This window comes from Pagrus major, chromosome 12 (assembly GCF_040436345.1).
Source record: "Pagrus major chromosome 12, Pma_NU_1.0".
NCBI lineage: Eukaryota > Metazoa > Chordata > Actinopteri > Spariformes > Sparidae > Pagrus > Pagrus major.
The window spans coordinates 8,080,250-8,104,409 of record NC_133226.1 but is presented as its reverse complement, the minus strand read 5'-3'; the positions used below and the strand labels follow the sequence as shown (position 1 = coordinate 8,104,409).

The 24,160-nt window shown below is 39.8% G+C and overlaps 1 protein-coding gene across 1 annotated transcript; it reads right to left on the bottom strand.

Annotated features, from left to right (window-relative positions):
* Positions 1–116: 116 nt before the first annotated feature.
* Positions 117–18,770, bottom strand: vsig8a (V-set and immunoglobulin domain containing 8a). Its single transcript, XM_073478375.1, has 7 exons — positions 18,706–18,770; positions 16,669–16,844; positions 15,607–15,811; positions 10,292–10,444; positions 8,332–8,454; positions 6,096–6,237; positions 117–333 (listed from the first exon to the last, which is right to left on the bottom strand). Exons 2-7 carry the CDS (start codon positions 16,822–16,824, stop codon positions 117–119), a joined length of 996 nt encoding a protein of 331 aa, XP_073334476.1. The 5' UTR covers positions 16,825–16,844; positions 18,706–18,770.
* Positions 18,771–24,160: the final 5,390 nt, after the last annotated feature.

Below are 24,160 nucleotides of genomic sequence, written 5' to 3'. Positions count from 1 at the left end.
ATTAGACACATGCTTCATATTTTTTTCAGTTTCAAGTGTCCAAACTGTGATGAATCTTGTCCCCAAACAATACAGTTATAGCTGAAAGTGTCTCAGTTCAGCTCTATTGTTTTTCATCAGACTCCATATCCGTATCTGCTGTCATATTCCACTGGTGTGTATTTGACCGGTGTGTGTCCATGGCTGTTGCTGGACAGAGTTTGTGTGTATCCTCCATTGAAAGAGCTCACATCAGTCCCACCCACCTGACAGTAAGTAACCTGTTGGTGCTGACTGGAGCTCCGGTTTGTACGGCGACTGACCGGGCGGCTCTCAGGAGGCGTAGCGTCCTCCCTGTGTGATATCAGAGCAGGACAGAGGGAGAAAAACAAGAAAGTTAAAGGATTTCACAACCAAGGACATTATTTGAGTTCAGTCATTGAATTCAGGGAATTGGTGCTTAATTTTTTTCACGGTAAAAAAAGGCTTAGAAGGCAACTGTAGAAGCTGAGTTTAATGGACTGAGCTTTTATAGTCTGAAATCATAACTATAAAAGTCATTTATGGAGCATTGCGGTAGAGCTGCATTGAGAGTCATGTGAATAGGATTTTTATTGAAATTGGCTTAGTTTGTGCTCATTGTGGCTGAGAATAACTTTATAACCAAAGCAGTCTTTAGTCTGTAAAATGTGTAGTGATCCATTTCCAAGGTGAAGGGTAAGTAAGGGTACGTAAAAAAAAAAAAAAAAGGAAGAAGTTCAATGATGTGCAGCAAATACTCACTTATAAAACCTGCAAATCTTTGGCAAATTTCCTTCACTGTACAATCATGAAGCTGCTGTTAACTGAGATAACTGAGAAACACGTTTCAGTTTCCATCTGTGTGTTTTTATCCATATTTATCACAGTGGATGTAGAGTATTTACCAAGCAAAACAACGCTGCCCTGTAGGTGAAGAGCTCAGAGCTTTGTTGTCTCTGCTTATTTGGCTCCTCTCAGGAGAGCCTACTCTCACCGAGACGCAGCTTTCACTTCTTCTCTTCTTCTGATTCTGAAGGATACAATTCACTGCGGTGTTTGCTTCAGCCAGCACACGCTGACAAGAAGTATATAGTCCAAACTTTCCCTCGTCAACGCCGGTGCCAACATTGAAGCTTAGAAGCTACTTTGCATTCTGCATTTATGTAACTCTGCAGTACCAGCTGGGATCTGCTCCTCTGTCAAACCCGCACATCTGATCGACTTTGGCATTTTCTGTGGAGGCCTGAGACTCTGAGATTTTGAGCTGGTAAAGGGAATAAATCTGCTTTTGTTAAAGTAAAATGGGGGAAAATGTGCATCAGGTCTTTGGGGTTTCTTCGGTGTGTGTGTGTGTGTGTGTTGCCATGCAACACGACAGGGCTGCTGTGAACCTGAATGCGTAGGAACCAGATACAGTAAATTAATTTAAACATCCAATTAATTTAAGGATTTCCACGGTTGTTTTGTCCTGCAGTTGAAGTTATTTTAACTTTTTGCATGAAATTATCCCGGAAACAATTATGCAAAGACAATTAACTGCTTATTCAAGGCTGTAGCTTCATGTTCTTAATGATAAATGTTCAGGGAAGAACTATATTTGAAATCTTTTTCTCACTATTTCTGGGAACAACTGTAAAATCTTCCACTATCCCTGTGGTGTGTACTTATTTTAAGCTGTTTTGATTACATTTTTTATATTAATTACTTCTTTAAATCTGCTATATACTACATATTTTTATGTTTATCGCTTCTTTAAAGCTGCTATGTAATGAATATTTTCATGTTTATTATGTTTTCAAAGTGGCTATAATGAATATGTTTAATTTCACAATGGATCAAGTGATATAATGTGAAAATTGAGGCTCATAGTGACAAAACCCAGAGATGCAATAATTATGAGCAGCTGTATAGCGTCTTTCAGCGCAGTGTTATGTTTCAAGATGCAGCTGTTTAATGGAAAAGCAGTGATAACCCCATTCTGTGCTACCTGCCCCACATCATACAGCAAACAGATATAGTACACTGTAAAAAAAAAGTTTTTAACCTAAACAAAGTCCAGACTGAATCTGAGAAGACAAGATGAGGTCATTTTGTAACGATTCAAGACAAAAAAACATTTTTAGTCATGGAAATTAGATATTAATTTAGTTTACATGACTTCTCATATCAGTTTCTATAGAGTTGAGTTAACAGATCAACCCTTGTGCTCCAATCAGAGCTGCTTTTTTCAAGCATTAGCATAAAGATGAAGCAACTTCCAGCTAATTTGTTCAACATGTCAAAATATGAGGGGATAATAGTAACCTATATCATGCTTAGAAATGTCTTCATTATTGTGAAATTCAACAACCATGACTATCTCAAAATGTATTGAAGTCTCACAGCAAGTGTCCATCACATATGTTTTCTCCAAACTATGAAAAGGAAGAGTTGTAGATTATCAAGCAATGGATGCTGGGAAGTATGCTCATATGCTGATCATGTTTCTTTAATAAGTTGATTGAACTCATTGACTGAACAATCATTTCAAGTCAAAAAGACTTCAGGTTAGAGGAAGTTATGTTCATAAGTTCTGAAGTGGTCTGAGAATAAACAAAATAAATACAATGTTTGGTTACATCCAAGTTTCAAGCAAAACTTTATGTTGAGTTAATGAGAAAAGATATGGAGATTCCACTAGATTCCTGTGCATTTTTTCTTTTTTACAGTGTAAGCTATTTGCTGGTGAACTGGTCGCAGCTAAAGAGCCTGTTGTTTATCCCCCCATAGAATTTATAGTGGAAACCAAACTATAGCTTAAAGTACATATTTGATGTAAAGACACCCAATTTCAGTGAATCCTAATGTTGCTGTATATTTGCCAGATTTATAAATAAGCAATTGTTAGCAAACTGCTTTTCCATTTTAACGTTATAAGGTGTAATATGCCCCGAGTGGCTAAAATTATGTTAATGTGGGTTTAAACATAATCCGACACCCTCTTATCACAAATTTAGATGCCGCACACGTTTCACCTTCGGTTATGGCATCACTGTACACAGAACCATCTGTCCAGTCAGCGGCACAGCTGGTGGTCAGAGCTGGTGTGCATTGTGACATTTGTATAATTAGAAGCGCATCTGTGTATAATAAGTAAAGGAGGAAAGGGAATGTGATGGGAGGTAAAAATGCTCCAGAGATTACTCTTTGCATTGAGATAAAAGCTGTTCATATTGTATTGATTTATGGGTTTGTCCACATTATACTATTATTAACTATATTTCATGTTCAACTTTGCACTTACAGCTCTTCGTCGTGATGCAGAGTCGGAGTCTTATTTTCCTCGTTGCATTAATGTGTTGCTTTTAGACTCAGAGAATACTGTACTTGAACTGATTTAATACTCTGTATGACTCATCTCTGAACTTTTCTCCCCCCCACTCAGGCTGCAATGTTTACTTTTTTTTTTACCCTGAACCCTGGCAACTGACAGATGTGAGAGGAACTATTGTTATCATGGCTCAAATGATTACTGCTTTGCCATCTCTCTCCAACGAGCTTTTTCACTATGATGCCACGTTCATGTGAAGAGGGTTGAACTCCTGAATGTCACAGATATGGAGAAGGCCCTGTCAGGGTTGTGGCTTGAAGTGCTTCTCTGTCTCTTGTACACAACGCTGTCCACCCACACTGACACTGCTCCCATTTCAGCCATCTACTTTAAAGCATGTGGGCTGTTTTCAACTGCATATGAACCGTAACTGTAATATTTTTATTTATTTATTTATTTGTGGGGGACACTTTCTTTTTGGAAGAGGAGAAATCCTCTCAGAGGTGTCAGGATGGGTGGTTGGCTGCAGAACATGGGCCCTAGAGGAGCTCTGCATCCTGCTCACGGATCTGCGTCATCAGAGGAGAAAAAAAAAGGGCCTGAACAAGGACTTTCCTTTAGAGACAGTCCTAAGCTGCCCTTTTAAACTATTTACCTAGTTTGCATTGTTCCATTTGAGGAGAGGGGCACAACTGAATTAATGACAGCTTGAACATGTGAAGCGAAAAATGGGAAAATTGGGTTCTTGCACCCTTGTATTGTGGAGATTTGTCCCCAAATCAGATGTCATCATCCAAAAAGTCAGTCCTAATGCGTTTCTTTTCATTACATAAAGCACTTTCAATAGTCTGAATGTTTGAAAGGTGCTCTAGCAATGAACTTACCTTGAATAAAATTGCTATTAAAAGAATAGTTGAGTTGGTTGGTTGAGTGAAAACAAACTGACCTAACAGCTCCCCAAACAAACAAATAAACTGCAGTACAACCATACATTAGTTCTGTTTATCTCTTCCAGTTTGTATGAAGAGGTATATTACATTTAGAGTTGGCCTTGACTGGCTTTGATATGTATCATTTAAGTGTTTTTCTCCTATTTAAAGCTTGTATATTTGCAGGGCAGAGGTAAAACTGTGAAAAAAAAAAAAAAATTCAAACCCCAGATTTATGTAACTGTGCTAGATTGTTCTCTATTCTTTATGCATGATGGCAAAGAACAACCTTCACATTCACCTAAAGAGTGTCAAGACATTTAAATATCTTCACAGCATGTAATATGAAGATGGGAGAGCAGACAGAACACAGAGAGGAAACCTGAGCTCCCCTTGAAAGAAAAGTGCACAGTGTTGTTCCCTTGAACCTCTCAAATGAATTGTTTGACATTTTAATAATTTGTTTATTGGCTTTCAGGAGTCAGATGAGGAGATTGTTAACGCTCTTTCTGTTAAATATGAAGACACAGCTGAAGTGGAGACCTCGGGACAATTTCCAGCTGTGTTTGTGGTGACCAAAACTAGTATTTTAAGCCGAATTAGGATCTTTTCCTAACCCTAACCCTTTGTGCCTAAACCTAACCAGACCAAAAGCACAGTGTTGCCACAACATAAAATAGAAAACTGAACCTCAAGAAAACATAAAGTTGCAACATGAAGATATGTAAAGGTTTAACATATATGTAGTTTGCAGAAACATGCATGTGAACTTCAAGAAAAATGGCATAGCAACATAGCAGTTTATCCACTGTTGTTTAATAGGTGTCCCTATGCATTCCTGCCACCCTCTGCTTCGTGGGAGATAAAGTTCCCAACAAAATTGGACATTGGAATGATACTCCCACATTGCTGCACAACCCTGCAGCCCATCGCCATAACTCCTCATTTGGTCTGAATGAAGCCTGAAGCAAACTGTAAATAGCTTTAGAGACACTGTGGGCAGATTTTGTTATCAGCTCTGAAATGCCACTCTCCAATGTTTTTCCAAGATTTAATAAACTGTTTATTAATACTGCAGGTTTAAGACAAGAACAACTAGGTGCGTTTGTTGACAGTAGAGAGTCTCTCCAAGTCTGAAGAAGAGACGGAGACGATCAACAAGGGGAAGGATTTGGCAACGTTTAATGAAACCTACTCATATCAGGCATTCAGATAAGGCATACATTTGGCGGAACTGATGTTATTTATAGTGTCGGCGGTTATGTTTGCATCTATATACCTGTAGAGAATGTGTTTGTTTCTGCACTTAGAGCACACATAAACCTTGGATTTCATTCAAATTGTTCTGTACAATGCCAGGCTTCATATGAGACTGACTCCATCTGTATAATTAGGTGTATAGATGAACATGGAAAAGTAAAATCATAAAACTTGGAGGAAGCCTGCCTTTTCAAATAAAACATATTTTTCTCCATCTGTATTTTTGTTGCATTTATGTTTCTTTCCTGTTTTTTTAATCCTGGGATTTTGCTTCACTTCTTATCTGACCGGCTTTGATGTGTGTTGTGTTATATCTTGTAATACACATTTATAGTCACCTCTTTGTCTTATAAAGTTTAGTTCTTGATGTCTGTTCCTACTTGTTTTGGTTGTTAAGCCAAAAGCATCTTATTATTACTAATTTATGCAGATCTTACAAGCTGCACGAGTGCACAGAGTAATGTTTAATCCAAACGTGCATTCCCTTCAACAAAACTGCTCAAAGAGTCCCATGAGGAAGAAGCTTCTGCCTCTGTTGGTGTTGGTTATAAATGAACACTAGAAGAAACTTGCCAGGCTGCAGTGCTGCACAGTACCTGATATCATTGGAGAACTCCTTCTCATGGCGGCGTAGGTTGCTCAACTTCCAGAAAAGAAGCGCGATGAAGACCAGCAGGATGAAGATGAGGAGCAGAGAGCCCACAGTGACGCCGACGATCACTGCGGCTCTGTTTGGAGCTGTAAAGTCAGTATGGAGAACAAGGAATTATTCTCTCAGAGGTTTGTGGCAAAAAAGAATAAAGTGTGGAAAAATCCATTGAACGGTACTATTCTTATTCTCTGGAGTAGAGGTTTCTAGCTTTTTTGGCTTGTGACCCTGTCTTCTCACAGGGTGACACCTCAATGAACTTAAAATCACATATTGCCTTAATATCAGCTTTTCATTAAATGAATTCTATGAAACAAGAAAACCCCTTATTTTAATAGAATAGTTCAACATTCGGGGAAAGACGCTGCTATGCTTTTTTCCCCCTGAGAATTAGATAAGAAGATCAATGCCACTGTCTGTATGCCATATATGAAGCTACTGCTAGCAGCAAGTTGGCGTAGTGAAGCAAAGAGAAGTGAAGATTTGATCATTCAATGACGTTAAGAGGGTTTACTTTAGCCTATATGAGAATTATCTGAACTCACAGAAAATATGGTGATCCGGCTGGGATCACTCAGCCCAGTCGCCAGAATAAAATGTTGCCAGTGAGCGCTTCTACAGACCACAGATATGTTCACATTTGTACGTGTCATATGCACCATATTAATCAGGTTCACGGCACAAAAGCACAAGGCAAACTCAAGGGAACATAAGGGTGGAGTGATGCGGAGAAACACAGGTGAGGGTAATGAGTGGAAAAACACTAGGAACATGGCTGGGCTAAAAAAGGAGATGCAGTGCAGGTGTGGAGGCAAAGCAGACTGGGGAGGAACACGGGGAACAGAGCTGGAATAATTAGACAGACGCAAGACGGGTGAGGAGGAAAAATTAGGCTGGTGAGGAGCACAAGAAAACAGGAGGGAGACGAAGCAAAAGACACCAGAAAACACATAAAATCCCAATAAAATATAAAAGGAAATGAGAGGACCATGACAATTGTCATGCAGTGTTTGTGATGACATAACCGGATGTTTTCAACAATACCTCGGGACATGTCCAGTCCACCAGTGGTGACCAAAGCAGGTATTTTCAAGCCAAAACATAATCTTCTCCTAATCCTTACCAAGTTGTTTTTGTGCTTAAACCTAACCAGAGCATAAGCACAACATTGTCAACATAAAAAGGAACATTGAAGCTAAAGAAACCTAGATATGCCACATCAAGAAATGTAACGTTTCAACATATCCTAGCTTGCAGAAATGTACAGTGTCTGAGCTTACACGTGTCCTTAACGACTCTGTAAGGACACTCCCACACAGGGTTTAAAAGCCTGTACACTGTTAACATTTATTCTTGTGAAGTGGATTTTTGGTTAAAACCTTAATCCAATTCTATAACGTCTTGTAAATCCTTTGCAAACCACAAGCCTCAGGGATGGAACCTGTGGTCGAGGATGGCACCCTGCACTTGAAGTGAAAATGAATGATTCCCTGCCCAAAGCTAAAATATCTGAGCACTAAGACTGGAAGTTATGGACCCGACGTGATGTATTCTCAGGGTCTGCTCCAGAGATCATGAGGCACACAAAGACAAACTCATTTTATGGATCCACAGAACGGAGAGGGCTTGTTGGAGCCTCAACCCAGAGATGATTTATTCCATGCTGAATCATTGACTACTCCATACTTAGCACTTCGAAAAGTCACCAGATTGATTCCCTGTGAGACAGCTCTGGTATTTGTCTGCTCCGTCTGTTCAGAGCTGTTCAGAGGTTCTTTTAATGAGTCCACTTATTTCCCGTTGCTGCCTTTTTTTTCCTGTTTCATTTACACTTTATAAAGCAAGGGACTATTGACATACAAGGCAGTGGAATCATTTCAGCATTACTCGTGTGACTTTGCGACCCGACATCAGGAAAAAGGTTCTGTCTTCTGTGAATAAAGAGATGCTTGCCATCCACTGTCGTCATTAGACAACATAATTAGGATAACACATTGATGTTTCAAAGGCTGTTGTAAAAGCCCTGTGTGTGAGAACTGGAGCAATGGGGAGATTGTGGCACAACTACAAAGACAGACGACTTGAGAGGATAGAAAAATCTAGGTCTTTCATGATCACATGTGCGTGTCATGTGTGGATGTATGTGGACAGGAACAGCGCGTGCGAGTGATGCATTCCCTTACGTTTGTTCGCTTTCAGGTTGATCCTGCAGTGCTCGGCTCCCACAGCATTGTTCACCTCGCAGAGGTAGATTCCTGCAGAGCCCTGAGAGTGGTTGCTGATTTTCAGCTCCCCAGTCACACTGTCTGAGAGAACACACACCCACAAACACAGATGAACACATGTACAGTACATGTGCTGTGCATACAGTATAAGAGGGTGGAATAAAGGGAGGGATTCTAGGAGTAGGAGTAGAAGCAGAATAGTTAAAGTGACATATACTTAAGGTTTTTTTGCAAAAGGAGAAGACCTGCACACAGATTTTCACCCATTATGTCTGCATGCAGCCAAAATTGGTTGCGTCTCCGGCTTCAAGAGGACACAGATCAATGGAGTTTACAGTAAACAATGCAGAGAACGTTTCAGTGAATGTTTTGTGTTGAAAAGTCAGTGAGAAAGAAATGGGGAGAAAATGCAAATGACTGCTCATTATGCGTCAGAGCCCCTATAAGACAGTAAACTGTTGAACTTGAGAGTGTCGTGCTGAGGCTCTAATTATTTCTTCATAAAGTTTTCCCCTGCATTTTCTGTCATTTTCATATATTGTTACAAATATTAAAAAAATACAGATATGTGCCTTAATGGAAGAATAAAAAACAAGACTGCAAAAACTAAACATTTTACCAAGTGTGTTTATCTAATTTATGGTCGAAATTACACAAAGAAATTAACATTTTCCAATTTCCATTTTCCAGAAAGTAACATTTCAGTGAGGTATAGACTGAATCCCTATGAAGTCGCAACAATAACAACAACAATCACTTTTTGGTAGACAACTGCTGACTGATTTGCTTTGTGGAGATGTGAATTTGGCCAACTTGTTTATTGCTGTTGTCATTTGCAGTAACTTTAACGTTCACTGTAACCTTGAAAGATAAAACTGCTGAACAGATTGAACTACTGAATGGAACTGAACTGTGATGGAGGATGGGTCTCGGCCAAGAACAGAGCCCATTAACTTGTTGGTTCAGGAACTATTGCTCACTTTCTTTAACATTGCAAGACAGGGTGTTTTTCGACATCGGGGAATTCTGATATTGGATTAGGCTTGATTGAATTAAAGGGAACTGTTGGGCCTTTGGTACATACTGTACTGAGTGCTATTCTAGTTTTATGATCCGTGTTGCTTTGCTAGCTTACACAACAGCGACATTTTGGACCAACTGCTAGATTTTCAGTCTGGGGCCCAAAAGGTAACATAAAGGTGCAATATGTAAGAACTTGGAGCTCTAGGACCAGGGAAGTGTTGGTGGCTAGCTGGCACAGGGGCTTTGGACTGGGATGGGCCATGGCTAGCTGGTTAGCGTGCTAACTTCAGTAGATATCTCTGCAACACAATACATAGACATCATATGTGGCAAAACTGTGAATTTCTGAACATTTTTTAACTCAAGGTCTTACATATTGCCCCTTTAAGTAAATTAGCTAAATGTGTTGCTAGTTATGAAATATGAAATGTGTGTTTTTAAGTGAATTAGAAGTATTCACTTTGAAATTACATCATGAAAAACATTGTTGAATTGTATGTAAGGCAATGCGTGACACAGGGCTTTGCAAACAAACATTGTGGTCGGTTCTGCAGGGACTTGTTTTTAGACTATTTTCACTTGTTCCATGATTATTTTTACTCCTTACAAGAAAGGAACACCTTGTATTCATTATTTTTGAGGTTGCATTTGCTTCCTGTAAACATCATGGGCACGTACTGTAAATTCAACAACAAAAAAGGTTTTCATTGTGTTTTGCTCCCACAGAATGAAATACTCAAGCACCATCTGTCCCCGGCCCCCACACCAACAAACACACATGCAAACACACACACACACACACACACACACACACACACACACACACACACACACACACACACACACTGTCTTTGATGTGCAGTAGCACCATGACGTCAGCAGAGGTCACGCTTACTCTGTGTGGCTGCAGCAGGCATGGGGCCTCCGCTCTCTCTCCTCCACGCGTATGCTAAGGGAGTGGAGCCTTTTGCAGACTTGCAGTGCAGAGACGCAGCCTCGCCGACCAGCTCGCCTCCCTCCACCCAGCATTTAGGCACGGACGGCTTCGCTGAAATCACACAACAAATGGGTCATTTCACGCTGCCATTGCCATTCCATTTCTTGGGGAAACAGTATAGCTTTATAGCTCTGGGAAAAAAGGGCAGAAAGCATTTGGATTCTTTAATGACACTGATTCACGCCATATAGATGGGTCAATGTGATGCATTTTATCAGTCAAATAGAGTCACAGAAACAAACACCAAATCCTTCTGGAGTGCAAGCTTAAGATACGGCAGGAAGGATGAGTACTTTCCTGTTTTGAAAATCCAAATGAGGACAGAAATAGGTGAGAATTAAGGTGAGATTGATTATATTACAAGGATGCTTGTGAAGAAGAGACCTGGAGGGTTGTTTAAAGCACAGTATTTCACAAGTGTGAAATACTAATAGTATCCCTCCATTCATCCATTTTCTACTCATCCTGCTTTGGATCATACAAAGAACATCACATCTATTGAAGGAGTAGTTGGCTCTCATTTTATCTGTATTCCTGTTAGTATGAAAACAGCTTTAGACTGTCTTTTGATGTGTGAGGTCTTTTTATTGATATTTACTTCACAATCTGCTAGTTTTCATCAGTGAAGGTGACTCCATCTGATGCAGTGTTTATAGCCAGTTGAGTGTGAGAGTAAAGACCTGAGAAATACCGAAGACACAACAAAGTCAGTTAAAGCTGCCCCAAGGATGATGCAGAATAAACACAGCTATTGATCGAAATCTGTTTCTTCTATGAAATGAAGTCTAAACTCCAGGCCTCAAACACCTGGGGCATTTGTTGCATTTAGATGATGACATGTAGGTGTTCTGTTTTCCATCCTTTTGATTTAAATTCTACAAAGCTCCTAGATGAGTTTTGTTTTTTTATAAACTAGGACAAAAATTCTGCTCAGTCATAAAACAGAGTTCGGCCTTCCAGTTTTCAAATCACAGTAAATTAAATCTGCTAATGATGTGACCTCCTCCTCTATTCCACTTTATGAGCACACTCTTCAGACACAATAAATGGGACAAAGAGGAATTCCAGTAATTTTATACTTCAGCCTTCTTCTTTTTTTTTTTCTTTTTCTTTTACATGTTTTACTGTGTCAATGATTCATACTCAAAGAAAGTTTTGGAATCAGTCCAGTAGATTGCTTCAGCTGGCTGCTGCAACATGGCCACAATGACTGCAGTGTATTCCTTTGGGGCAACTGTGACAGTCAAAGTTACGTCCACTTACATGCTTGTTTTTGCCAAAGACACGCTGAGATTGTTATTCTAAGTGTCCAGCACTTACAGAACTAGACCTTTTGTGAGATCCGTTTTGTAACCAGAAGGAAAAGCTTTGCTCTAGGAGAAGTCTCGCTCTGAAATCTCCCCAGGTGAGTTGTGACAGTTGTTGCCTGTTGACACTGACTCATTGTTTTTAAGAGCAAGAGTTTATCTCTAAAAGGAATTGTTTCTATAATGTTGTCTGACACTTAGCATAACAACGTCAGCTTGTTACTGGCAAAAACAAGCACTTTTAATGGAAGTAACTTTGATAGTCGGACCTGCCTCAAAAGATTATGTTGCAGTCATTTCAGTTGTGTCACATCTGCCAGCTGAAGTGATGGATGGACCAATTCCAAAACTTTTGGTAAGTATGAATTATTTACACACCAGACTAGCAGATATAAGGCCCAGGTTTAAAAGTACTGGGATTCCCCTTTGTGACTGAATTCACTGACAAATGGCTTTTCGTCGTTGTCATTTCAAATTGCAGTCACCTTTCAATCTCTCCTCAACTGCTCAATCTGTATCTATCAGCTCGTCATCAACCTTTCCGAAGCCTCTTCCTTCAGCTAATTCTTTTAAGTCCCAGTGATCAAAATTCTGACGGCCTTCTCTATCAAGGCAGCTATATCTGTTTGCTACATCACTAGATAAAGCAAAAACTATGTGCTGATGAAGGACATAGTGTTGAAAGCTCCAGAAAAAAACAGGGCATTCGGTTCAGATTGTTTGGTCAAACTGTTAATGAAAGTGTAGAGAAGTTAAAATCAAAGTCGGCCCGGTTTGGCCTTCAGGAGCATTCAGGAGAATTCCTGGTTTGCTGGCAAGCCGATTGCCCCGGAGTGACACTCCAGGCAAGTGCTAGATTAAAAATCGGTAAATCAGAGAGAAAACAACACAGGGCCACCATCCACCTGCTTTTAGCCTGATGTAATGAGCTTTCTCTCATCACACATGATTGGTTGCATGCATGCACACACCAACACAATGCTCAGTCAGTGCGTGGAGTGCGAGTGACCACAGTGTGGCGAGAACATCGACAACACATGAGAGAGAGAGAGAACGAGAGAAAAGACAGAGCTAGGGGGAAAAGCATGAAGAGAAGAAAATGCTTTAAAATTACAGATATTATGAGCAGGGAGCACGGTTGGTGTTACAAAAAGATAAAACATACCAGCAGGGTGTCATCTGCATGTTATACTATAATAGCCAACCTTTCCGAGTTGTATTGTTATAAAAAAATGTGATCTTGCTTCTATCACGCGGAGGGATCAGCTACCAGAGCATCATGATGTTACATTCAAGTCAAGTCAGAGCTGTGAAGAAATACCAGGTGCAAAACAAACACTACAAAAGTGCACAAAAAATATATATGAACATTATTAGCTCTGCATGTAAAAGGTCTTGAAAGTTAAAGGGGACATATTATGCAAAACTCACTTTTTCCTTGCTTTAGTATGTATATTTGCGTATCCGGAGTGCCTCCCCACCCCTTAAGCATGATTTTTCGACAACTAAGTCAATATTTAGTATCTGCCGGAGTCAGGGATTGGGTCTCTAAACGAGCCGTTTGGATTTCGACCGGATTGTGACGTCACAATGCAGCTAATGCAAAATCAACATAAAAGTCCCCCCTCCTTTTTTGCGGTGTCGCAGCAATGGCCGTCCGCTGAAAGGAATGGCGGCCTCTGAAAGGAAAAACATCTTGATATGCAGTCTGAATGGACGTTAGATTCTCTGCCTGTATTATCATCCCAGCCCCCCTTTGGTTTTGTGTGTTGTGTTTTTGCTCCAAGAAGAAAAATCCATGTTCTCTCATAGCAAGGTAATTTTATTCCATTTATATTGAAGGGTAAAGCAGTGGAGAAAATTGTGCAAATTGACCAAAATTTAGGAAGCAATTTGTCACTGAATAAAAGATATTGCTTTAACAGAACCAGTGCCAGCCCAAGCCTTTTGGGAGCCCTAAGCAGAATTTGATTTGGGGCCCCCCTCCCACCACCGCGGAGTCACCTGTGCTTGACAATTATTGACACAAATGTCACACTATAATGTTACATTATAAATTGTATTAATACAGTGACAGATTATGAACTCCTGTCCCCCTGGGCACAGACCCCCCCTACCTTATTTGTATGAAAGTGGGTGTAAATGGGGGAAGGGGGGTCTGGGGGTTGTCCCCCAGAAAATTCTGAATTTGGTAGATGTGATTTCCTGTATTCTGGTGCATTTTTGGGATGCAACTTGATGCAGTGTCTATGCATGCGAGGTGTCTAGTTTATGCGCATGACTCAAATGCTGGCAGACAGCAGTTGTAGGCAGGTATATTGATCATGAAATCAGAATCATCTTGTCTTGAATTATTCATTCATTCATTCATTTATCACTTGTTTAATTTATTTAATATGTAAAAAAACAAAACAAACAAAAAAAAACGATTTTTTTTTCTTGATTGTGGGCCCCCTGGTGGCAAGAAAGTTGATTGTTAAGTCTCACTCCAAACTTGTCAAATACTGTTGCTTTGGGATGGCGGCCGACAGGACCGACAATCCCGAAGCATCAGTATTTGATGAGTTGGGAATCAAACTCAAAAATAAATTTTCTTACAAAAACATTTAATTTCCTTCTCTTACTGTTACTTTTTTGAGTTTGTTTTACTTGTACTTCTGTTTCCAAGTACTGCACTTCGCTAGGCCTACATTTTAAGTCACATGGGTTACACTGTGACAAAAAAGTCCCATGAAAATTCATGATATACCATGTGAGAATAGAACTAAAGAGAATCACCAAATCAGCAGCTGCAGCACAGAAGAAGCTGCGGGTTTGATTGTCTGTGCCGAACGTTCATTCAGCTCAAAAGTTTTTGAAAAGTTTGAGGAGCGCAGTAGGACAAGAGAGGTTGAGAGAATTTATGTTATGCACTAGAGTGTGAATGAAGTGAGAGAGCAGAGAAGTTGAACCGAGCAGATTATGGAGGACTTTGCAGTGCACAAGACTTGAGGCGCCAACAGGTAAGTATAATACCCTCAATGACGGATGTAACTCGCACTCCAGAGGAGAACATCAACAACCACTTTGTTGCCTAGCAACGTTGAGTTATGTATGTGTGTGTGTGTGGACTATGCAGTGAAGTGCAGTGTGTGCAGCCTGTCTTTTTGCTTTAATGAGCGTGTTTGTGCTGTAGCTGTTGAGTTTATATTGTCTATTGCATCTCTGTGTAGTCTGCCTTGGTGATGCTGTATTCTGCTTTTAAAGTGGCAGATTATTTCATTTATGTAGCCTAATATTGCTTGTAGCACCAGCATCATCAGTCTTTATTTTTAATTTTGTCATTTTGCCTAATTGTCTGAGTTTAGTCTCTATTCTACTGAATTAATTCTAGTGAGGCTACATTGAGGAAGGCAGCTGTATATTTATAATTGATTATCAGCTGTATGTACAGGCTGCATAGTACCTCTCAAAAGAAAAGGAATTTATTGGTAATTTAGACATAAGGGCTCTGTGATATTGTCTCACTAGTCCATGATCACTGACCTTGCAGCCTAAGGTAAAGGCGTTTTTTTTATTTAGAAGTTCTATCATATAACGTTATCATCATCATAACCTCACTTCACCCCTTTTAAAAATGTAAGATTAAGAGTGTATTTTAACTGACAAACCTTTACTTTTGTCTTACTTGTTGTAGTAGTCCTAAAAGATAAAAGCACGTCAAGTACCTTGAATTTAGTCTTGTGGCACTGTGTAATGCATGCTGGCATTTGACAAGGAATTGTGAAACATCCCACAAGGCTAAAAGTGAATACATGTAGCTCCCTTCTTTTTAACAGTGCCGTAGTTGTCAAAGGTGACAGGTATAAATAATGTAGCCAGGCGACATGTGCTAACCCCAGGATGCAACCCAATGCCCTGTCTTACCCATTACCACCAGTGTCACCTTGCGCATGTCCACTCCAGGTGATTTCTTCACCTTACACTGGTAGGTAGCACTTTGGGCAGGTGACAGCCGAGAGATGGAGAGCGAGGCATCACCCATTGAGGGGTCAGGGGCAGCAAAGTTGAGTCCTGTTGCAAGAGCATGGTCACCATGGGTATATTTAGTGCCGCTGGTGTAAGATATGAGCTGATGGAAAACAAGACACACAACAAAGAGTCATCAAATTACTTCCAAAGACACTTTTAACTGATGTTTAAACATGCATAAAGTATATACAGTATATATATATATCAATAACACCTTTAAGCTATTTTTTCCCCATCAGTATTGAATAAAATGGCTAAATACGATTTTCTTGAGTTCCCCTGCCCCCTAGTGGTCAGAAATCGATGAAGGCAGCTTTAAGTTTGCAGTTTGTCATTTAGAATAAAGAGCTGGTCAAGACTGTCCTGTTTAAGTTTTTCATTGCAAGTCTAAGCCCAAATTCCAACTAGCTCAACTATCATGGAGACTGTAGAGAAGCCGTACGAAAACATACATTCAATTAACTGGTCCATGATTCTCGTTTCCTGGGATGAACTTGGAAATGTGATGCTAATTGTATGCAAAATGCAGACATCATTCAGTTGGAACACTTCAACAATTGATTAACTCCAATTCATTGCTTGTCTTAGTAAGTGCACAGTAGGTCAGCTCAAAAATCCATAAATACAGGCAAGGTACATCTTTAATATTTATTTATTTATATGATGATTTCAAATAATGAATGGATACATGGACTTTAGAGTCCTTTCCTGACAATGTTGATGAGCTGCACTGTTCGCCAAATACTTTTTGACAAATAACAAAAAAAAATCACATGTAAAAAAATGCAAATTTCATATGATTTCATGTGCCATGTTTTGTTTCCACGTTTGACATTATTTAATTTTCACATGTGACATTTTAGAAAAGGGATGTCTTTGCATATATTGACCCATCCCCATCAGACCCCGCAAATACATTTATAGTATAATTTGCACCATTCTCACTCTGCTCCTTACCATCAGATCTTTCTGTGTGGTGTCTGGACTGACCACAGACCATTCAATGTCAAGTTCTCCAGAGTCGAAAGGGCTCGGTGTGTAACTGCAGCCCAGAGTCACACTCTCCCCCTCGGCCTTCTGGATAGTCTGCGGGCCCGTGGATGTCACCTGCATCCCTTGTGTACCTTTCAATTCTTAAGAAATTCAGACATGTCTGGAATTAATCACAGACACACATTAGCTGTTTCTTAATATCTTATTGTAGTGCTCACTGATAAATATTATGTATTCTGATTGTTCACTGAGCCACATAACAATTTCCTTTCAGACATTTTTGTGGATATAATTTAGATTCTTTTCACAAAGGAGGTCTGAGTAAGAGCAAAAAAAAAAAAAAAACACCAGCATAATAGTTGCAATCAAATGCTGCACAGAAATATGAAAATGACAAGCTAGAATTACTCTAAGAGCTTTGAGATACAATAGTTAAAAGAAAGAGCACAACAAGGAGCACTTTAAAAAACAAATTGAAACAATGGAGAAGTATACACATATGACTCTTGCAAAATTAATTTTACGCAGCTTTTTAATGACTCTTTCACTAGGTATTCACAGTATCTCAAAAATAGCTTTAGTAGTTTTCAAACATGCAGGAGTAGCTCCATGAGGAGGAAGTGGAATTATTTGCCTCATTCCATTTGAACTACGGACACACATTCAAAGTCTTGAAACAAAGACAGCATTTCTATTAAGGTTTCTTTTGTTTTCTTCATTTCTTTCAAAAACAGAGGTTGCAGCCAATGACATATCCCTCGTCTCACATTCTCTTACGTTGGCCCAAAATGCAAAAGGCCCTCCCTAGAGCCAGTGTTTGGTGTGTCTGTTCCGTCTTGCTGCTGTAGAAACATGGCTGTGGAACATAGTGGACTGTAGGTATCCCTTTGAGCCCCTTTGGTGCCTAAACCTTACCAAGTAGTTTTGGTACCTTAACCTTACCAAATACTTTTGGTGCCTAAACCTAACCAAGGTCATACTGATAACATTTTTTCCGAGACAAATCCTTTTTGAAAAAATAAATAATCTACAGAGCTTGTTTAATGGTGCAGAATAAGAAGCATCTCTTTTCCTAAAAAGCGATTGTGATTCAATAACTTTAAAATGTTTGTCAGGTCCAAAATGATTGCTTTGACACTCGGTTCCAGATCTAACAAGGGTTGTCAGCCATTAGTGTAATGCCACTGGTATCACGACACGTTGTGTCTGTGTTTTGACAGCGAGCAACAGTCTTGGCAGTTGCCAGTATGTGGAAAAAAACATAACCCAGTAGTTTTTGTACCAAAACCTAACCAAACCATGACTGTTTCACAACATTCATAACAGTCCAGAAGTTATAATATGTACATATATTGTCAGCAAGCTTTATTTTGAAAGTCTAACCAGACCATGCATATTTAGTTTTGCTTACTAGACCGCGAAGCCATGCGCGTCTAAAACTGATGCCAGAGGGATAGGAAGAGTCTAATACTTTACAGCGTAGGCCTGCCGTTATTTGACGAGTTGGGGGTGAGAACATGTTGTCTGTAGATATAAAGGCTCATTCTAAGGTAACGAACACACAATGATCCTCAGTTTCAGGTCTTAATACACTAATGAAAAGATAATTATAAATATCATATTCCATTTCTGCCTCAAAATCCTACACATTGGACCTTTAAGAGCCCCACCCTAAAGGGAAAAAATAACATATGAACTCAATTCCCTGGGATATCTAGTAGTCAACAGATGTCTGGAGACACAATCTCAAAACCCGGTTGCACTGGCAGCGATCACCCCGGTAACACATATGGAAGCTTAGACCTCTGAGGCCTACAGCTCAGCAGTGTTCGACAGCGAAGAGACACGGAGGTCTCAGTGATCATTTTATAAAAAGATGCTTCATCCAATAATGTATCATAACATACACAGTATGCAGTGCAGAGGATAACACAGGCCACTCTTCCTGTATGCGTGTGCTGTCCTTTTGTGTTTATATTGCTTGTGTGTCTGTATTCTTACCTGTGCTCAAGAGACCTGCAGTGCATAACAAGAGGAAAGAAAACCAGGGTGGGCTGCAGAGGGAGAATGCTGACCTGCAGCTTTGTCTGAACATACTGGTCCTGGTTTGAATCAGAAAGAGCTGCTGAAATTCTAACAAACAGACAGTACAGTTTGTTTACAAGTATAACACTAATTGACATTTGAAATTGATCAACCGTAAAGGACTGTGCTCTTCGAGAAACAATTAAGAGAAGTGAAAAAGCATGGATGTAGAGGTTTATATAGATATTACCTGCAGATATCCAAACGTCTGGTAATGGAATACAAAGGATCAAGCAGTGTGCTGCCTGGAGCTGTTGCCTTACAGGGAGCTCCTCCTTTACTCCCCCCTCATCACCATAAAGCCTTCTGATTGGATGGTTGCTCCACCTGTCTTACCTGTTTGCCAGCAGGTTTCCTTGGGACTGCAATTCAGCTGTTAAAATCAATCACAACCACCTCACCAAAGGAAACAAAATAATGTAAAGTAACATTCTAATCAAATTAGACAAACCAGTGAAAGTGTGCTTGAGCGAATCATTGCTCTGGCCTTGGTTGACAAGTGATTTGAGTGGTTTCATGAGAAATGAACTATACTGAAACCGAAACATCTGCAACACAATGCTGCTTTGTCTGTAGTCAATGATATGCCCATGCTTAGCTCACGAACCCATTAGTCATCTCAATTTTCTATTTATTTGGAACATTTCATTTAACTGGACAAAAACAAACAACCTTAAAAAACCTTGAAACTTAGTCAAAACTTTTTAAACTTGAAAATAAAGAGAAGGTTATCTGTCTCCACTGTCACAAGGAAACACACAGCTATTGCACACTCCCTCTGATTTGTTGCATACACAAAGCGCCGCACACAACTTTAGCACCTCTCAGTTGTTAGTTGTCTGTGCTTTCAAATAATAAGGAAGACACAAAGAGCTCTCAAGTGACGAGAAACCGGTTGTTCAGCCAACAGCACGAGCCAGCAAGCTTTGTATACATTACCAGGATGTAATAAAAAAAAACTACAAAGCTTTTCTCAGTGCCAAATCTAGAGGGAGACAGCTTTTATAAATAAGTAACAGTGGGGTGTTCTCCAGTAGAAACATGCAGAAAATGGATTAGTCATAAAGGATAAAGAGCCTTATCTCCAGTTGTATAAAAGTATGAAACACTTCTTTTAAATCTTTATGCGAATTCACCACATTTATTTCGCCAGCTTTGGGCAATGTCTTTGAAAAACATTTTTATTTATAGCCACCAGCTGCTAAAGTGGAGTTGTCAGAGACAGAGCCAGATCCATCGAAAAACCAGCTCAACTCCTCTCTGACCTCACACACCCACTCAAAAAAATCCAAATTTGAGCTGCTCAGTTCATATAAACAAGAACTGCAAAGAAAGTGTTATGGAATGGAATATTTGTCTGTGAATGAGGTGGATTATGCCGTGGGGAATTATTTTTAAATGCTTTAAAAGCATGAAACTGGCACTGATTTTTGTATTTTTTATAATTACTTATTTATGGAGAAAAAAAAACAGTTTGAAGTAACTGTTCAGGACTTCCTCCAGTACTGTACATTACCATACCTGCCAACACTCAATAGGTGTCCCTTTTGTTAACCCTTTCTCCTGCTGTGCTCCTGATTGGGAACCCCCTCATGCTAATCTCCCAATTTCATAGTGATACAAATCAAATGGGTGTTTCTCAGTTTCTGTGTGGGATGTGTGTCTTGACACCTGGCAACCAAACCCAAAGGCACAAACGACCCTGCTTGACGTGCGTCACTCAACACTGCACTTACTTAAACCCTCTGCTCCTCTCAATCTGCCACTGAAAATGGCTGAAACAGGTCCAAAGAAGAAGGAATGTGCTTCCAAATCGTACTCCACTTCGTGCAACCCTTCGCCTCTCTTGACATTTATTGACCTCCTGTCTGACTTGCTCATCCTCTGCAGACTGTAGTCCTGCATCATTTTATTCTCTCTTTTCCCCTTTTTGAAAGCTGACCTGTTTTAAATGATGACTTTTGATCACTTTTTTATACATTTTGTTTGTTTAAAAAAAAAAAATATTTTACTGTCAGCTATGAATTTAAGACGAATGGAGACAGAAGTTGTGTTACTTAACATTAACATTCTTGTATTTATCTAACTATAAAGCAAGGAATATGTCTGTATGTTAGTTGCATATTTTGAGAACCGCTCATCCAATCTACTTCACACTTGGCAGTTTTCTCGCTGTGCAGTGTCAAATTTGGACAAACAAATACAAAATGTATAAAAAAGACAATATTTAAAACAGGCCAGCTTTCAAAATGGGAAGAAGAGAAAGAATAACATTATGCAGGACTAAAGTCTGCAGAGGATGAGCAAGTCAGACAGGAGGCTAATAAATGTCAAGAGAGGCGAAGGGTTGCACAAAGTGGAGTAAAATTTGGAAGCACATCCCTTCTTCTTTGGACCTGTTTCATCCATTTTCAGTGACAGATTGAGAAGAGCAGAGGGTTTGAGTGAGTGCAGTGTTTAGTGACGCACGTCAAGCAGGGTCATTTGTGCACACTTGTCTCTGCCTTTGGGTTTGGTTGCCAGGTGTTGAGACACACATCCCACAGGGAAACTGAGAAACACCCATTTGAATTGTATCACTGAAATTGGGAGATTAGCAGGACAAAGGGTTAAAAAAAGGGACACTTATTGAGTGTTGGCAGGTATGGTAATGTACAGTACTGGAGGAAGTCCTGAACAGTTAGTTCAAATTGTTTTTTTTTCTCCATAATAAAGTCATTATAAAAATGTGGTCAGTACCAGTTTCATGCTGTTCAATATTAATACATTTTGAATAAACAGCGAACACCGCTTTGAACAGCAGTGTGGGCATGGCTTCATGGCTCTGCTGACTGAAGCCGAACTCACACGTGATCTCTCTCACGTGATCTCATGGGTAAACATTAACAAAATGGATATTAGTGTGGTGCAACAACTATCTGTAGTATGGTGGTATTCATCAGCAAGAACTGGAGGTGAGATTATACGTTTCTGTCAACAGGAGCTGGAAGTCGTCCGCTGCTCCGGGATGCCCCTCTCATCGGTTGCTGTGGTCCCACTCAGAGTACATATGTAATCATCCAGGTTTTTGAATCATAAGAGCAGGTTTTGAACAGGCACTGCACTACTTCTATTTATCTTGGGTGCGTTTTTATATGATGGTCGGGGATTGAGAGCAGGCCATTTGGCCATTTGGCTGGGTTCAAATTTCTTTTTAGAAATGATGGTGATGTCAATTGACATGGTACTTTCAGGTACTTTTAGTGAAAATATAATGTAAAAAAATAAATAAATAAAAAACTGAGTAGAAATAGGTTGAATTGTCATTGTGCTTTCAAGTTCTCTCCATATACAGGCTATAAACATGGGACGATCACTCCCTGGTGCCCCCATGTTCGAAAAAACGCTGTGAAAGTGCCCCCTTAGATGCCCCTATGGTACTGTATATAAAACATATCGAGTGCCCCCTTGGATGCCCCTATAGTACTGTAGATAAGACATATAAAATGCCCTCTTGAATGCCTCTATAGCATTGTATATAAAACATATAAAGTGCCCTCTCAGGTGCCCTTTCAGTAGACAAAACATAATAAAGTACCCTATCCCTAAATACATAATAACTTTCTGCAAGCTGGTGCCCCCTGCATACATGTGGTGCCCTTGTTACTTTTTTCCCTCCATCCCCTCAAACAGTCCACAACTGACTATAAAATATATATATATTTTTAACATCTACATGCATAGAAAAATGCCTTTTCACAGTCATCTAAGTTGTACATGTCTGTAATCAAGGCAATACATCAAGCTGTAACCATGGTAACAACTGCATGACAGGGGAACACAGACTCAGTGCTTCAGCTTACATTAACTGGGGTTGGACCAGGTCGGGTCCAGGATGAAAAATGCTGCCTGCACCTTCATTATTACAGCCTGATATTGGGAGGTATGCATTACCTGCTAACGACCAAACATCAGGAAAACAAAGATTAGATTGTTCAAGTCAACTGTCATTGCATGTCACGGTACAAAAAAAAAAAACACAGTTCATGCAGCTACGTTATATTCATTGTTGAATATAGTGCTTATCTTTTGGAGTATGGCCTCTGCAATTATAACCTGCATTGGATGTCCATTATGGTGGGAGCTGGGAGCTAAATGGAGAGTGAATATTCCCTTTACATTCATCAGATGAACACAAATATGACTCTAAATAAATGCTAACGCTGTCTGCTGCATGTACAAATAAGCAGGAGTAGGTGTTATACCAACTTGGAGCCAAATCCACAACAGAGCAGGTCGTTGGAACACATCACTGCTCACAGTTGAAACCGGGACTGTTAATTACTAGCTACTGAGCTAGAAAGCTGCAAATTATGAATCAGATACACAAGAGCACACAGTTACCTTCACAGTTACCGTTAAAATCAAAACACAAATGTGTGTAACCATTGTGCAACACAAGTTTTTGGCCTTGCCTAAGTAGTTGGATGACATACACACATACATGCCAAGTTTGGCTTCTCTGGGATTAATGTTTCTTCAGCCAGAAAACAGCTTTAGTGAAAAATATAAACAAGGAAAACAGACAATCCAGCAAATACAGCAGGGAGTTTCTATACATAAGTCCTGGAAAAATACTAACATATAAGTCATCCTTGTTGGCATGCTTCTTGTGTAACAGTGTTGTACCCTTTTGTTTTTTTCTTTGGACATTGATCGAAATGTCCTTGTCATTTTGTAAAGGAGCAGCCAAATTAAACTCAATGTGGTCGTTCTTGTTTCATAACGCAGACCACAGACTTTGCAGAGTACATTGTTGTGCCCCTGACTGACTGACATTACATTTGACATTTTGTTTGGCACACACACTTCACTTTGGTGTCTTTGGTGCTTTGTGCAAGTCAAACCAAAGATAATACTAAGCAATTTTGAGTATTATGCCAGTCAGAACGTCAATGACTGATGATGCGATCCCATCACAAGATGGTCCCTAGTGGTTTGCACTATTACAGTGACAGATCGAGTCTTTTGATGCTGGTTATCCCTAGTCAGTGTGTTACCTACAGTAGATGACCGTCAGCTCTACCCCTGTGTGGAGAAGCAGCATGTAGCACCAACAGGAAAGCAGAGCATTGTACTGCTAAACAGCACTGACAGCACTGAACATTTGTGTTGCTTTACATGCCATCAGAAAGCCAAAAATACAGTGCAGGGCAGGCACAGCGGTGCTAGTGCGTAGGAATATGGACATTGTAGGATTGAGGGAATGTAGTCCCAAAGGAAAGGACTGTTTGACAGCAATGTAAAAGGTGGGCCTTCTTTTAGGTGGTTAAAATACGTCTTACCGTCGGTCATGTTAGCAGTACAATGCTCTGCTTTCCTGTCGTTGCTA